The sequence below is a fragment of the Saccopteryx bilineata genome, chromosome 1 (genome assembly GCF_036850765.1).
Source record: "Saccopteryx bilineata isolate mSacBil1 chromosome 1, mSacBil1_pri_phased_curated, whole genome shotgun sequence".
Lineage (NCBI taxonomy): Eukaryota > Metazoa > Chordata > Mammalia > Chiroptera > Emballonuridae > Saccopteryx > Saccopteryx bilineata.
In genome coordinates this window covers 356,438,678-356,456,935 of record NC_089490.1, presented here as the reverse complement: position 1 = coordinate 356,456,935, position 18,258 = coordinate 356,438,678, and the positions used below count along the sequence as shown (strand labels likewise).

Sequence of the window (18,258 nt, the reverse complement as noted above, 5' to 3'; positions counted from 1 at the left end):
AGAGTTGGGTCATTATCCTGTAATGGTCAGAACAAAGCTGAGATTTCTGAGCTGCAGTGTAATATAATATAAAGAGGTATTTTTTGCTTTGGTAGTTTTAATTTTTCTCCTCATATAGGAGATACCAATGTTCTCAATGTTGGGACAGTTCAAATTCTTTTTCTGAGTTACATCTGTCTACTAAACTCTAAAGAAAAGTCAGTTATATAGGACATTTGGGTAACAGACAGTTGTGCCTTTCAATCTTTTTTTTCTTTAATGTTTAAATATATTATTTTTGAGTGATCCCAAAGTCTTATCAAACAGGAATGCTGGCCATGACAATTCAAAGGTATGCAGATGGGAAGTATGAAGTAATTGAGAGCAGTGGGAAATTAAGATTGCAGGGCTCACTCTTCAATTGTAGCAGGAAAATTAAAGGAAAACTACCTAGCAGAGCTCAGAATAAAACATGTATAAGTATTCAAGTTCTTGCAAGTTTATAAATTGCCTGGTATGTCTGTAACTACATTGCTATTATGTGGTAAAAGCACCGGGGACTGCAGGATGTGTATTTATGGACTGATTCCCCAATAGATAACTGCTCTATTCTGGAATGCTAGTGCTGTGTCAGTAGTTGTAGTCTTATTGTTTCTAAATTTTTCCATTTTTCAACCTAATTAACTTAAAAATGTCCCTAACGTGATTTGCAAAGAATTTTATATTTATATTTTGCAATCAGCATTTGACTGGCGCTCAGGTTTGAGACATGCACTAAAATGTGTAAACATTTTGTGAGATAATAAATAGCTCCTAAATGTTTTATGATTGCCTGTTCCCCGCTAATTGGTCATGGATTGAAATTCCCCATTGTTCAATTTTTTTTAATTTGTGGGAAATTTTTATAAATGAATGTGTTGGACTTCATATCACAGCTGTTGTCATTTAAAGTTTGGACAGAATTATTACAAATGAAGCCCTGCTGTGAAATCAAAGTCAAAAGGCATCTTGGCATCCCAACCATTTCCTTAGGAGAAGATTACAGCTCAAGTCTGTTGAACTTTATTGCCTTGAGCCTCATGACAGTCTTCAGAAACATGCAAGGCATTTCTGCTAAAGAAACTCAGATGTGCTAGGACACAGGGGATGACATTCTTGTGCATAGCAGTGTCCTAAGCAAAGGGGTGAAGAATAAGTCAGAAAGAAAAAGATGATTCATGCTTTTGCTGTGTTCTGGGATTATTTTATAAAATTCATGGGTACAGAACATAAAGTAATGTCATGAAAAAAAAGTGTGTATTTTCCTACATGGCCTGACTGTCTATGTTATTTTCCAGCTTTATTGAAAGAGATATATTGACAAAGTTGTAATATCTTTAAGTTGTACAATCTAGTTAATTAACATTTCCATCACCTCACATATTCACATATTTACCCTGAGAATACTTTAGTTCTGTTCTCTTAAATTTCAGTTATACAATACAGTTTTATCAACTCTAGTCACCTTGTTATACATCAGATCCTCAGACCTTATTCATCTTATAATTCAATGTTTGTACCCTTTTACCAAGATCTCCCCATTTTCCCCATGCTCCAGCCCCTGGCAACCACCATTTTACTGTTTCTGAGTTCAGCTTTTTTGTTTATTCTACTTATAGGTAATACTGAGACATATGTATTTGTCTTTTCTGCCTGGCTTATTTCACTTACCATAATGCCCTCAGGTTTACCTATGTTATTGCAGATGGCAGGATTCACTTCCTTTCTTAGGCTGAATAATATTCCATTGTGTATATATTACATTTTCTTTATAATTCATTTATTAGTGGCCTCCTAGTTTGTTGCTATACCTTGGCTATTGTAAATAATGTTTCAGTGAACATGGGAGTGCACCTAACCTCTTCAAGATAATGATTTCATTTCCTTTAGATATATACCTAGCAATGGCATTACTGGATCATATGGTAATTCTACCTTTCAACTTTGCAAAATCGCCGTGTTGTTTTCTTAGCAGCTGTACCATTTTACATTACCACTAAGATTTTCTGACTATTACAACGTTCTACTCAATGGGTTTTAGCATCAATCATATTTCTTGCCTAATCAGTAACAAAATACCCTTTGTATGTAACACTAAGAGAAAAAAAATACTTCCAATTAATTATAAGATGCATTTTAGTCTCAGAGAAGTTAAAATGTGAAAAAAAAATGTGTACCTTAGATTCAGTGAAATGCAGTAGTTAAATATACTAAAGAAAAACCTCCAAAAATTTTTTGTATAAATTACACACTTTATCAGAATTTTTGTAAAGCAGGTAAGCAAAGGTAGCTGTTCATCATGAGTGTATAAAAATATCTTTCCCAGATGAGTTTTATCTCATTTCTAAAAGAATGTGTTTCAGGGAAAGTATTTTTTTTTTCAACTTACCTAAGTACATCTTAGTGACAATTTGAAATAAAAGTATGAATCCCCAATTTTTGTTTTAATACATTTGTGGTTTCTGGTTAATGTCCTAACACTAGTTCTCTTTGTTTTGTCTAAGGATTGTTCAAGTTTAGAAGAATATAACATTGCTGCAGCATTACTCCCTTTGACCAGTGCTTTCTATAGGGTAAGTTTCATTGATCTATCTATAAGCTCAATACGATTTATATAAATGCATTCAATATTCAGTACATAAACCCTGTCTGTTTAGTATATCTAAGGCATATCTATGGTATGCCTTATATTTATTGTAACATTTATTGTATATTATGTGTAGAAAATTTAATTTATAATACTAAATCATCTCCTAAAACACAGTCACCCATTTCATCACTGCTTCGTTTTTCTAAAGCACTTGATAACAACTGATATTATAGTATATATTAATTTGCTTACATATGAGTGTTTTCTTTTACCACAGAAAGTAAATTTCATGAAGCTGGGATATTGTCTGTTACTCTATGTGATATCCTAATGTCAATCAGTAAATATTTGTTGAATGAATGAATGAACAAATGAACAAACAAAATAAATTAATAGAGGCAGAAATTAGAGTTTAACTTGATTAATATTTCTATGAACCTTCTGAGAATTTTCTGGAATTTTTAGTGACTCTCATAATTCTGTCATTTATATTTGTTACCTTTCTCGTACCCATGCCTTTTCATAAAGGAATTAGTTTTACAGCAAACAAAGTCAGCAGATTCTTTTTATTCTCTCTTTTCCCATGAAAAACCTGTAAGAATTTAAATAGCTACATCCTTCTGAAATGTGCAACAGGAAACAGTAAACCTGTGGCAGCCAGGCTGATCATTGAACCACATGCACTTAGCTTTAGGGCTTCAAGAGATAGTGTGGAAGGACTTCTGGCTTAAGCTACTCCATGTTTTCATGGGCTTATTAAATATTCCCAGATCAGTAGAGAATAAGGCACCAGTTGAAGTGCCTCAAATAGAGTCCCAGCCATGAAATGATCATGCCCTTAGATGCTACCAGTTGTCTTATTCTCTTTGTTCTGCCTGTCCTTTTGTTGCATCTACCATTTCTAATTCATGAGGCCTAGGTACTTTCCTCATAGCTAGTAGGTGCTCAGTAAATACTATTGATAAGGCCAGTTTTCTAAAAACTTTATATTATATATATTCTGTCCACAGTTCCTGAGTTAAAGGTCTTAACCCAGAGTTCTCCCCAATCAGGAGCTCTTTCTTTGCTGCTGAGTCACTGAATTCACCTCTTCTCCTTGCTTGCCTGCCCATCCTCTTCTAAAACAGAAAGTGGGTTTGTGAGGTTCACACTCTGAGAACTGGCAAGTCATACCAAGCATGATCAGGAAATAAGGCTAAATCGCAAAAATGTCAAACAAATTAATGTCGGGTTTAGAAATAATGACATTGCTGAAGTCTGGACATCATTTGGTCTTCCCTCCCAGCTTAAGCCCAGCTCCAGGCCCTCAGTCCACATACTTCAATGCATACATACCAGTCTTCTTGGAACCCTCTAGTGCTTTGTCTTATTCCTCTGCTGGCATGAAGAACAGTGTTACAGAAATAGGCCAGGCTCTCCTGGATTCTAAACCACCTAGGAAATTTGTCTCTGTGTCTCAGAGTAGCCAGAACACTTCATCCTATATCTAATTAGATTCATAGCATCTAAGAGTGCTCACATGAGCACTGTTAAAGAAAATAGCATTTAAAAAATTTTCCCACTTCAGCCCTGGCTGGTTGGCTCAGTGGTAGAGCACTGGCTTGGCCTGTGGAAGTCCTGGGTTCAGTTTCTGGTCAGGGTACACAGGAGAGGTGACCATCTACTTCTCTATCCCTCCACTTCCCCCTTCTGTCTTTCTCTCTCTTTTCCCCCTGCAGCCATGGCTTGATTGATTCTAGCACATTGGCCTGGGCACAGAGGATGGCTCCACGAAACCTCTGCCTCAGGCTGTAAAAATAGCCCAGTTGTGAGCATGGCCCCAGATGGGCAGAGCATCGGCCCCAGACAGGGATTGCCGGGTAGATCCCGGTTGGTGCGTACGCAGGTGTCGGTCTCTGTATCTCCCCTACTCTCACAAAAAATAAAAATAAATAAAAAGTTCTTCATCTCAACATCTAAGATATCTTAAAACTTAGATATCATGTAGAAATAAATAAGAAAAAACAGGGAAAATAAGAATTGACAGTAGAAACTCAGTTGTTCAAGTGACCCAAGTCACTTATGATTTTTTTTATAAGTTTAATCATTTTACAATGTATATTAGTTGAGGGTTTGGCCCTGATAGCAGAATCACAATGAGTGATGTGAAGTAAGAAAAATTTGTTATAGGGGCCAGTGCTCCCGCTGTTATGGAAGCCGTGGGTAAAGTTTATGGAAGTCTTTGCATTAGGAGCTACCTCTGGGCCTGCAGTCCCTACAGATCATCAGAGAAGCAGGTCAGGAAGAAAAGCTGAACGTAACACAGGAAGGCACAAGGAAAAACTGGAATCCATTTTTTCTCTTACTTCTTCCAAACTGACAGTGCAGATGACCTGCAGAAGAAGTAGCACTGTTGGCCATGGAGCTACCATGCGCCTGGCTCTGGACTAGGAGAAGCTGAAGGAAGAGATGAGGCAGGAACTGGAGGAATTAGGAACTCACCTCCTTCTCAATATCAATAAGTGAACAGCAGATCAGTGACAAAGTATAGCTTATGAACTAAGCAGTACCTAGCATCCTATATTGACCTTCCTCAGAGTAATCATGGCTGCTTCATTTTTTTGGCTTCCAAGTCTTGAACAGATTTCTCTCGTGGCCAACACTAACCTGGAACCACATAGGAAAGAGAATTCTGGGAAATATAACTCTAGCTTAGCACAGTTTACACATTACAAAACCTTCACACTGTGTTGTTTAGTTTTGTGGGAGTATTTAATACAATTCATTTACAAGGTGGGCTAAATGCCATGGTGTTTCTCTGTATTATCAAACTTAACAATACAAACTTACGTTTAAAGGGTGGGTTTACCGATTTAATGCCTTGTTTTTGGCTTGGGTTGATTTGCTTTTGTTTGATTTGTTTGGAGTATGAATTAAAGTTCAATTAGGAGTCAGAAACACCAGTAATATGAGCAGGGAAAATTTCATACAGGAGTTATTAAGTAGAAACAGGATTAACTACTAAGAAGTAAAGAGAATTTCAAAGACTACAAGCATAGCAGGTAAAGGGAGCAGCTAGTACCTCTAGGGCTCAGAGTACCCAGAAAAGGAGCAAACTTGAAAGTACCTTGAGTCTAGTGCCTTAGACCTACACTACAAGGAGCAAATTGGAAGCAGGCCCTGCCCCAACAAAACTGAGAGTCATACCTTGTTGGAGAAGTGGGTGCTACTGTGGCCAGTGGATGGCATAGAAATTCACTGAGGTGTCAGACCAGGGCTGGCAAGCAAGAAACTGCCTACTGGAGTTCTGGCAAGACATGCTAGAAATCCACTCATTAGGGTTCCAGTGAGACTTCATAGGAAGCCACCATTTGGCGTACCACTTAAACTCACTAAGTGGCGAGTATTACCGTGTGTCCCACACACCCCTAGCAGGTGCATGCCACAGGAGCCAGAAGGAAAAAGCACTCCAGAACCAGGGAAAAACCCCACTTAGACCTCAGGGTCCCTTCACTACCCTTTCTTTACTGACAAAGCTTAACGGTGTGCTGGCTGCCCAAGGGGTGTTTGCAGCTCCAGCTCCTGCACCCCAGAGCAGAGCAGAGGTAGATTGGGAGGAAAGAGCACTGCATTGGTAACTGACACTGAAAGGCTTGGGAGGGTCAGGGTGGGTCATCCTGATTCTTAGATACTGTCTAAATTTCTGCCTTATGGGAAATGATTTCTGGGCACAGTGCATTTCTTAATTCAGGAAAATCTGTAGATACAGATTGCGTTATCTTGGCCACAGATTGCAAATGATCCATTCTCACTGTTCAGCCAGTATAAACTCCTGAGTCTTGCTCAGCATTGCTTCAGACGTTGGACTCAGCTGCTTGTCTTTTTTTTTAACTTACTTTAAAAATATTTTTAATAACATTTATTAGTCTTTTTTTCAATGCAGCAAAAATTTATTGAGCATATCTACATACAAGGCTGAGATAGTTGCCAGGCAATATTGAGGGCAGCAAAGTGAATAAATCATTCACATAGCCAGTATGAGCTTATCAATCATTTCTTAAATAAACGTAATACATACACGTGTTAGAAAATTCAGGTAGTACAGAAAGATACAAAGTGCAAAATAAAAGTTCCCTCCAACACTGGCCATGGCACAATGAACAGAGCGTAGCCCGGGAGCACCAAGATCACTGGTTCAAGCCTGAGGTCACTGACTTGATCCCAAGGTCACCAGTCCCCAGGGCGCTGGCTCAGACTCCAGGCCCAGCACATATGAGAAACAATCAGTGGAACAACATATTAATTAATGAGTCTCTCTCTTTCTCTCTCTCTCTCTCCCTTTCTTCCCCTCTCAAAAAAAAAAAAAAAAAAAGAAAAGAAAAAGAAACCCCACCTCTCTTACCTACCTCTGGATTTCCTCTGATAGTTGATTTCTTCCTGGGAGGGGAAAGTTGTGTATTATCACCAGAATATACAGATAAGATTGTCCTTTTTTTTTTCTTTTTTAACTACAATAATCAAACCGTTAACACTTTTTTCCCACCTGCTTTTTCCACTTAGTAGTACTGGAGATTCTTCCATATACCCAAATAGGTAGATAACACATACATATACCTAATTCTTTTTAATGACAGCATATTTTTTTAATGAAAAAATAGTATACATATACTTGCCATTCTCATAAAAGAAGACTATTTCATTGGCCCAGATGACTTGCAACATTTCTTTTAGAGCTTTATTTATTATAAAAGATGCTCCTGGCTCTGGCCGGTTGGCTCAGTGGTAGAGCGTCGGCCTGGCGTGTAGAAGTCCTGGGTTCGATTCCCGGCCAGGGCACACAGGAGAAGCACCCATCTGCTTCTCCACCCCTCCCCCTCTCCTTCCTCTCTATCTCTCTCTTCCCCTCCCGCAGCCGAGGCTCCTTGGAGCAAAGATGGCCCAGGCGCTGGGGATAGCTCCTTGGCCTCTGCCCCAGGCGCTAGAGTGGCTCTGTTCGTGACAGAGCAACGCCCCGGAGGGGCAGAGCATCACCCCCTGGTGGGCAGAGTATCGCCCCCTGGTGGGTGTGCCTGGTGGATCCTGGTGGGGTGCATGCGGGAGTCTGTCTGACTGTCTCTCCCCATTTTCAGCTTCAGAAAAAAAAAAAGATGCTCCACTAGGCCCTGGTCAGTTGGCTCAGTGGTAGAGTGTCGGCCTGGCGTTCAGGAGTCCTGGGTTCGATTCCCGGCCAGGGCACACAGGAGAAGCGCCCATCTGCTTCTCCACCCCTCCCCCTCTCCTTCCTCTCTGTCTCTCTCTCTCTTCCCCTCCCGCAGCCGAGGTTTCATTGGAGCGGGGATGGCCCGGGCGCTGGGGATGGCTCCTTGGCCTCTGCCCCAGGCGCTAGAGTGGCTCTGGTCGCGGCAGAGCGACGCCCCGGAGGGGCAGAGCATCGCCCCCTGGTGGGCAGAGCGTCGCCCCTGGTGGGCGTGCTGGGTGGATCCCGGTCGGGCGCATGCGGGAGTCTTATCTGGCTGTCTCCCCGTTTCCAGCTTCAGAAAAATACAAAAAAAAAAAAAATTTAAAAAAAAAAAAAAGAATTTTCCACATCCAGAGTGCTTAGGTCACCTGTATTGTTCCAAATTGAATCTAACTCAAAAGGTAATACGTAATCAAACTAATTATATGTTAATAAATATATTAGGAAAAATGTGAAATGTAAAGCATGATTTCTCAGTTTAAAGAACTATAGTTTTTTTTTGTTTGTTTGGGATTTTTTTGTATTTTTTCTGAAGCTGGAAATGGGGAGAGACAGACTCCCGCATGCGCCCGACCGGGACCCACCCGGCACGCCCACCAGGGGCGATGCTCTGCCCACCAGGGGGCGATGCTCTGCCCACCAGGGGGCAATGCTCTGCCCCTCCGGGGCGTCGCTCTGCCGGGACCAGAGCCACTCTAGCGCCTGGGGCAGAGGCCAAGGAGCCATCCCCAGCGCCCGGGCCATTAAAGAACTATAGTTTACATTTCTGTCTACATCATTTTCCAATTCTTTAATTTTTCTAATGCTAAATTTTAACTTTTGCTTATACAATTCTAAGTGAACATCTACTAGTTTTGCTGAATGTAAATAAAACTTGAGACCTAGTTATTATTTCCATTTCAAAATATAAAAGCAAGTATGTTCAGGGTAGTGCAGTAGGAAAATATGTTGGTCACTACCTGAAAAAGTCATTTGTGTAAACCTAACTTACCTAATAGAGAAGCGAGAAGTAAACATTAAAGCATGGAGAAATACAGAATTTCGTGGGCCATCTTCTGAACAATGACCTTCCTGCCACCAGGCTGTAGCAGTAATTCTGGCCCCAACACCTGCACCAAAATAAGTAAACTAAAATCTATTCTCTGCATCTTTATGTAAGGCTCTGTATCTAATAGAACATGGTAAAGAACAGAAGTCCAGAGGAAAGTGATAGGAATAATAATGGTAGTTAATACCTATTGAATTCTTACCATGTACAAGATGCTACATTTGATCTGTAATCCAACCTGATGAATACAATTCCCATCTTGAGATGAAGGAAATAGGGCTTAGAGAGAATAGTACTACTTAGCGGTAAGTGGTAGACCCAGGGCTCAGACTAAGTTCTGTATGATTCCAAAGTTCATATTCTTTAATAGGATTCCTCAAATGAGTACCAATTTAGGCATATTTCTGGGAGTTTAGAGGTATTCAATTGGCATCACTCCTGCCTCCTCACTTCTCCAGCGGTTTTCACTCACACGTCCGGCAAGGGGGGCCAAAGGTAGGAAATGCTAGTTAATTATATGTTATGGTTAATATATAACTGTCAAAAATCATTATATATTTTTTTTTCTTTTTTTTTTTTTTCATTTTTCTGAAGCTGGAAACAGGGAGAGACAGTCAGACAGACTCCCGCATGCGCCCGACCGGGATCCACCCGGCACGCCCACCAGGGGCGACGCTCTGCCCACCAGGGGGCGATGCTCTGCCCATCCTGGGCGTCGCCATGTTGTGACCAGAGCCACTCTAGCGCCTGAGGCAGAGGCCACAGAGCCATCCCCAGCGCCCGGGCCATCTTTGCTCCAATGGAGCCTTGGCTGCGGGAGGGGAAGAGAGAGACAGGGAGGAAAGCGCGACGGAGGGGTGGAGAAGCAAATGGGCGCTTCTCCTGTGTGCCCTGGCCAGGAATCGAACCCGGGTCCTCCGCACGCTAGGCTGACGCTCTACCGCTGAGCCAACCGGCCAGGGCAAAAATCATTATATATTAATCTCTAATTTCCACATATTTCTAATAGAAAACATTACTAAATACTCAAAAATCATACCAGATTCACTTTTACATTTCTCTGATGATTTAGAAGTTACCTGAATAACAAACTGGCTTTGCCTCTTAGTTATTAGTATGGATCCTAGTTGTCCTAATACAGAGATGATAGCTTGTAGATAATTCTAACTGATGGAATCCAGGCAAACTCACATCTATAATACTATGATTGCCACTAGATGAAAAATCTTATAGTAACACAAAAAATTATTATTCCATCAGTCCTCCCCCACTTGGTAAGTGACAAGAGAGTTTCTTCAAAGTCTATAAAAATAGGAAAAAAATTTTATTGTTCTTAGACTTCATGATCTGGATATACTGTGTTGCCTACAAATGATCTCAAAGGATTACATTTTTACCAAAAAATAATAATAATAATAATAATAATAAAGGAGAGTCTTTTTTCATCTTCTGCTGTAAAATCAAATACTAATCTTAAAAATAGGTCAGCAGAAAAATGTTGAGAGTGAAGACAGGCATCACACTGGGGTGAACCCAAAGCTGGCGGGGCAAAGAGATGGCTGTGTTTATAGTTGCAGAGCTGTGTTTATAATTGCAGAGGCCTCCACTGCAGCAGAACGTTGAATGGCCAGAGGAAGAGGATCTTGCTTTTATTTTCTTCCTTCACTTTTTTCTTGTTCTTTGATACAACTTAGCATTTCTTTCTCCTCCTCCCTCTCATCACAACCTCTTCTTGTTTCTCTCACTTTTTCTTTCCCATTTTAGATGGGTTGCTCTACTCTCCTAATACCTCTTCTCTCTCTGAGAAACCATGAATTACTATAATCAGATTGGAGATGCTGGTCTTCATTAATATTAGTTTATATTCACTGTTTAAACTCGTGATATAAGGCAACTAAGGAGTAATTTACTCCAAAGCTCTAGAATGGATATTAATTATTACTCTGTGTTTTAATGAAGAATTAACAATTACTTGTGGAGTATTTTTCTAGACTTTTCAACATCTTTTATATTGTCAAAGATATTATATATATATATATTTTATATTTTATATTATCAAAGGTTTGGGGCCCTTTTCTTTATTCTTCAGAAAACAAGACAGCCTACTCCAACTCTGGTTCTTTCTCTATTCCGGAAAAAAATTAATATGATTCAGTTCAATTGACATTGAGCTACTACAGTGCCCCAAGTGTTAGGAATACAGAGTGGACTAGTAAAGGGCTCTGCCATTGAGGAGTGCACACACTTACAGAAAAGATAGCTTAATAAAATAAATTACAGCATTGAGTATTTGAAAACAGATATAACATATTATAAGTACCTTAATTCCTGATGCAACAAGGCACACTGCAAAGAAATGGTCACATTTATGCCTTAAAAGATAAATAGACATATGTCTTACAGGTGGGGATGAGGTGAGGAGTGGATAGGCAGGGAAGACATAAATACTACAGACAAAAAACACAGTGCATCACTTACTGGGAATTGTGACTGGAGCTGGAGGCAGAAAGTAATGGTAGTCTGTGAGTAGAGTCTGAAGGGCTTTGTGGGCCACATTAAGGAATTATAATATCACAAGGATTTCTTTACTTCTATACTCATACTTTAAAAATAAAAGTTTAAATAAACTAATAGCAGAAACAAGATTTTGAGCAATGTGGTTACTTATAAATAGCTCAGGCTATTTAATATTTAATATGTAAAGCCTTCTCCATCAGGCTGTCAGCAAGACATGCTTTTTGGGCTCCTTCCTCGTTTCTTTCTTTTCAGAATAATCTGTTATTTCTTCTGCTTCAGCCAGTCTTAGAGCATCCTTCAACATTAATATACATGAAAGTTACACAAATCGAGACACTTTTATTAATGTTGTAGAGGAAGTTGTTATTCACAAAGTATAATTTGTTACCAACAATTAACCTTCAACCTCAAGATTTATTATCAATTTCCAATCAAAACTGTTAACCCTAATCATTCTCTAAGAAATATCCTTGGAGGAAGGACCTACCATTTCTTCTAGATTATTGTATAACACAGCAGAGGGTGAAGTACACATTACCATTCAATGTGGGAGTCAAACCAGATGTTTGGGAACAGGAAGACTCTCTGCTTAGTTTTTTTAATATTTGTTTTTGTGTTCTGGAATTTGGTGCCTTAAGAGGGACTAGTGTTTACTATACTAAGCTATTGAGAGAACATGGTGTAAATACAGTTGTTGTAAGAGTGTTTCATATACTAAGAAAAGATCAGCATCTTGGTTACATAAAGCTCTCAGTTAATTCTAGAAATTTTTCATAAGTGCTTTGGGGCAACAGCCTAATATTAAAAGGAGAATTATAAATGCAGATTTAAAATATATATTCATAATGGATTTGGTACCTTTTTTAAAAATATTTTTGCAAAGATCCTGCATAATAATAGTGTGTAATTGCTTTCTTTTACCTGACTTAGTTTCCTCAGTAATACTGGTTCATTTATTTGTTTAATTTGGTTCATACCAAACTGAAGGTTACCTATAACCCCGTATGTTGCATGCAATCTAGACCTAACTACAGAAGAAATTGTCTATGTATTTTCCCAATGCCACTTGAACCCAATTAAACTGAATGACAGTTAGGACTAGTGGCATCCATAAGACCCTGTCTACCAACTGTCATGAATATGACCATTATTATTAATGTTAATTTTAATATAACTATTATAGCTATTTGCCATAGAAAGAAAATAAGTAAAAGAATAATAATCATAATTATTTTTATTGAATACTTCTAACATAACAGGAACTGTGCTAAGTGCTTTATATGCATGGTTTAATAATAACTATTATTATTTATATTTTCTAAATATAAACATGATATTTTTTTAGTTCTTCCTTAAAACCTGCTCTGACTTCTTGTCATCTAAGATTTGGGTTTATCTGAAACTCAGATATTTAAGTTTTAGAAAACAAGGTTCAAGCTCATGAAATAACCTTTTCCCTTATGCATTTTCTAATATTTTATAGTTTTAATTTGTATACAGAATTCACTATGAAATTTAAGAAAACAAGTTTTACCCACAAAGACATCAAAGTGAAAAAAGTAAGCCATATTCAAAGACATTTTACCGTAAAAACCTGTAAAAAATTGTGTATTTCGGCCCTGGCCGGTTGGCTCAGTGGTAGAGCGTCGGCCTGGCGTGCAGGAGTCCCGGGTTCGATTCCTGGCCAGGGCACACAGGAGAAGCGCCCATCTACTTCTCCACCCCTCCCCCTCTCCTTCCTCTCTGTCTCTCTCTTCCCCTCCCGCAGCTAAGGCTCCATTGGAGCAAAGTTGGTCCAGCGCTGAGGATGGCTCTGTGGCCTCTGCCTCAGGCACTAGTATGGCACTGGTTGCAACAGAGCGATGCCCCAGATGGGCAGAGCATCGCCCCCTGGTGGGCATGCCGGGTGGATCCCGGTTAGGCGCATAAGGGAGTCTGTCTGACTGTCTCCCGATTTCCAACTTCAGAAAAATACAAAAAGAAAAAAAAATTGTATATTATTTCTAATAATACATTAACATTATATATGTAATATATGTGATGTAACATATAATAATATGTTATATTATTAACATGTGCTAAGCTTTGTAGGGAATAATGGGGTAATAGATGTCCAGTCATCACAAATACCACCAAGACTGTGAGCTGATTTCAGAAGAGAAACTGAGTTGGTTCTGAGTCATCCATTGTTTTAAGCCAGATTCCCCTCATGATTAATTCAGGTTCTGAAATAAAATTTTTCTTGTGAAGAGCTAATTTTAGTGAGGTCAAGTCTTCACCCACTTTCCTAGAACTACTTGTACTGATATTGCCAGACTATGTGTGATTTACAATTCAAAAAACTAGATTCATATTTAAGATATATTTTATGGGAAATTTTAAATGATACTCATTTTAAAATAGAGGTCAATTACATTTTTGTCTGATACTGTCTTTTTCAAATAACTAATGTAATAGTCTCATGGCAGGAGGAGGCCTTGTGCCTCCTCCAGGGACCCTGTGTCACTCACTGTCACCATGTTAACTACACACCTCCTGAGGAAGTCTGCCTGGAAGAAAAGAAGAACTTACCTCAGTGGGACCCACAGGTTACAGAGGAGAGAGCCTATTTTGTTTTCCTCTGTTTGCATATATTGACTATTCTCGAAGGCAGGAGATTAGTCGGTCTGATGTTTGGATCCTTACCTCCCCCTTCACTTCTGGTTCTGGAGAAATGGGAGGTAGCAATACATACAGCATGGGTGTTTAACTTAAAACATTTAACCAATCACAGCTATGTGAGTGTAGCCCCTGTTCATTTGTTTAAAGGATATTGGTGGCAAGAGTTCTCCTGGTTACATTTTTATTACAATTGGGTCTAGTCATAATATACACTTAGTGACAACCAGTTGCATATCTTTCCCGCTGAGCCCACTTGTAATTCATTTTCTTTTCTTTTCTTTTTTTAATGAGAGGAGGGCAAATAGTGAGTCAGACTCTCACATTCACCCCAACCGAGATCCACCCGGCAACCTCCATCTGGGGCCAATGCTCAATCAACTGAGCCATCCTCAGCACCCAAGGCTGACGCTCAGACCAAAACTACTGGCTACAAGAGGGTAAGGGAGAGAGAAGGAACAGAAGGAAGGGAAGAGAAGCAGATGGTTGCTTCTCATGTGTGCCCTGACTTGGAATTGAACCCAGGATGTCCACACACCAGGCTGACACTCTATCCACTGAGCCAACCAGTCAGGGCCTTGTAATTCATTTTCAACAAATTTGTAATTTGTTATTCGTTTTGAGTCAATGGCTTCAGCAGTCATTTATTAAGTATCTACTATATATAAGATGCTGCAAGAATGGTGATGATGATGGCAATGGGAGTTAAAGTGCAGTGAGCATTTATGATGTGCCCAGCATTGCCGCTAAGCACTTTGGTGCATTAGATTATAATCTTCATAACAACCAGTGATCGAGGTATTACCGTCTTCATCTTAAATTTGAGGAAACTGAGTCTAAATAATTTACCAAGGTCATGCCACCAGTAAAAAGTAAAAGGTGGAATTCAAACCTAGGGACTTCCACTCTGGCAATATGGCATAGTAGATTTTCTGAAATGCCCCTCCCTGCCCATATACTGCCAGCAGCAACAATAACATGAAAAATGTTGGATAAAATACAAATATCTTATCAAATGCTTAACTAAGTACAAGGATGTGAGGGAAATCTTCGAGCAGTAGAAATGGAAAGAAAGAGATCCTCTAAGGTGGTGAGCTACTGGTAAGAAGTTACAGCTCACCTGAAAACATGTAACGATACCTGGGATCCAGAGCCTTCTGTTAGAGTGGAAGATGCAATTTGAAAACATGTTTATACTTATAAAGTAACAGAACAGTTTCTAAGCCACCATTGTCTCCTGCCTGGATTAGTATCCTCTTCCTGGTTTCCCTGCTTTTACCTGTGCCCCTTTCAGTCGACTGTCAACACAGCTGCCAGATTTATCCTTTTAAAACATAAGTCAATTCATGTCATTCCTCCTCAGAATCCCCCGATTGCTTCTCATCCTATGCAGAGGCACTTTCCTAAATAACTCCATGACCGTGCCCCTCAGTTCCCTCGAGTCTCTGCTTAAGTCTCTTGTTCACTTTCTCAGTGAGACCTGTCCTGATGCCCTATTTAGAATTTCACCCATCCCTCTTCGGAACTCTCACTTCCCCTTACTTTTTGTGTATATAGGTGCATTCCACATATGTATTATATTTATTTTCTGTGTTCTGCCACTAGAATATAGGCTTCAAGAAAACAGCAGGTTTCATGTGTTCAATGGTGTGTCCTCATCTCCTAGATTGGGTCTTGTACATAATCAGTTCTTAATAAATGAAGGAAATTAATGAAATTAGAAAACAAAAATACAGTAAAGAAGGACCACCAAGGCCCAAAGTTTTTATTAAACAATGTAACAATTAGACAATACCCAGTTTTTAACTCCAGAATCCATCCCTTTAACCACTACACACGCTACCCAGCTTCCAAAAGACAGCCTCCTTCAGACTTCACAAAGCTTGCCATCTAGTGAATGGGCTCTGGAGCCACACTGAGGCTTAATAGCTCTGTGACCATGACCATTTTTATTTTACTTATCTGTGCCACAGTGTCATTAACTATAAATGAGTATGATAATAGTATCTGCTCTATAGGGTTATTGTCAGCATTATATCCTGTAGCACATATAAAGTGCCTACTGCCCAGCACATAATAAGCCTTCAGTAAGTGTTAATGACTGCTGCTGCATTTGTTGTTGTTACATCTTTTCCTCTTCCCTCTCCTCCTCCTCTTCCTCTTGTCATGTTTAGCTCAGTTTTCCCAGGAAGTATTACAAATGTGGTAAAGTTCTATAGGTAGATACATACTCGATTCAGCTGTCCATTTAATTCTTATTGGCTCTGTGTTACATTTTGATGGCGATAACAGATCAATAATGTAGGAAAGAGGGAGTTGTAGAAGAATGGGGGACATGGTTTGTGTACTGCTCTTGGGTCAGGAGAACTTTGAAATAACTGTCTGAGGGCTCCATGAGAACAGCCCTCCCCCAATACACCACTCTACTTAGGCTCTGCACTCCCTACTGAAAGGTCATGTGCTGATTACTTGAACTGAAAACAAACAAAATATCTAACTAACTCCTCAACAGTATCATACCAAATATATGTGTTTAGAGGTAGTGTCACTATAAACATTTGATACTTTGGGTAGAAGGGATCTAAAAGCTCTAGTCAGACCTCCTGTCTATTCTTTCTATCCTCTTTAACAAGATTGCAAACTCAAATGCTTAAAAAAGCCAGACAAGTAATTTAAATGACTGAGGTGGAAATCATATAGAACTGGAGAATGCTTTTCCATGTTAGAGGAACGACTTCTCTTCAGCTCCAGTCATTTGTTGTCAGGCAGAAATGTGGACACAGAGTTGCCAGGTCTTCCATTTTCCAAAAAAGATAGAAATTCACTTTTGAAAAATTTTCTAATTATTAATAATAAAATTCAAAGCAAAAGGTCTGCAAACTGCCAGTTTGTAGTCTCTGTTACAAAACCTCTGTGTAGGTCTATGTTGAGAACAATGAGAACTGCAGAACTCTAACTTGAAAGAGAGATATGACTAAAGATATAAATTTGATGATTACCAAGCCCTGTTAGCAGAAAAGAGAAGAGAAAATAATAGAGGTCAGAAACTTTGAAAAAAATTCTATGGAATAAGAAAAGGAAGAAAAGCCAAACAATGAGACAACACAAGAGAATCACACAGAGGAGATCAAGAGAAATAGCTAAATTGCTACTTTGGTATAAAGGTTTTTTTTAAAAGTTGCTAATTTGAGCAGTCTTTTAGTATGTTATATAGAGCCATTAATAATTAACAAAACATTTATTTTGCAAGAAAACAATGAGAACGGATATATATATAATGGTGAGCTGAAGCTAGGCTCTAACTTATTCTACAGAACATTGGAATTTGATATAGTCTATTGGGTCCTCCAAGTACATTTTATTTCATAGAAAAAAAGGTACTGAAAATGCACCAAAAGGAGAAGGCATCTCATCTGCTGAAAAGTCATGCAAGAAGATGGGGGCAGGGCTGCAGAGGTGGTCCTCTGGGAGTCTGGTTCTGGTTCTGCCTCAGCCTTCGTTTGCCTGGTAGCCTGCATCCTGTTGCAAAATTCCAGGTCAGTCAAATAATCCCAGACAGATAGATTTAAAAATAAAAATTTTAGGACAGAATAATCAAAACATGAAAATCTGTTTGAATGTTTCCACCTTCTAGAGAAAATTAACTTTTCCCAAAAGTACATTCTTTTATTTTACTATGTTGCTATTTAGAATACAATATAAAATGTTATGTCCCCCGACTTGAGAAAAGAACTAGCCAGCACTAATGTACATTGTCATTTTACTTATAACCAATTTGATCTGTTATTTCTACCCACTGTCCCACCTATTATTAAACTTGGTGGTAAGGGGCATGATTGTGAATTATACAAGCCAATACACAGGGTTTTATTCATGAGCAACAAAAGGGTTGGAAGAAAATATTAGACTATAAAATTTAAGTTATTCAAAGAAGATTTCAAAATTTTTCCATAATAATGCTTGACCAGGTGGTGGCACAGTGGATAGAGCATCGGACTGGGATGTGGAAGGACCCAGGTTCGAGACCCTGAGGTCACCAGCTTACGCATAGGCTCATCTGGTTTGAGCAAGGCTCACCAGCTTGAGCCCAAGGTCACTGGCTCGAGCAAGGGGTTACTCAGTCTGCTGAAGGCCCGCGGTCAAGGCACATATGAGAAAGCAATCAATGAACAACTAAGGTGTCATAACGCGCAACGAAAAACTAATGAT

The 18,258-nt window shown here is 39.2% G+C and overlaps 1 protein-coding gene across 4 annotated transcripts in view; it reads left to right on the top strand.

The window, feature by feature from the left end:
- The window catches only part of SBF2 (SET binding factor 2), a 513,016-nt gene that overhangs the window by 364,497 nt on the left and 130,261 nt on the right, over window positions 1-18,258 (top strand). For all 4 annotated transcript variants that reach the window (XM_066250933.1, XM_066250932.1, XM_066250931.1 and 1 more), the window contains exon 17: window positions 2,523-2,591. In XM_066250933.1, coding sequence (XP_066107030.1) covers window positions 2,523-2,591 — 69 coding nt within the window. The remainder of the gene's footprint in view (window positions 1-2,522; window positions 2,592-18,258) is intronic.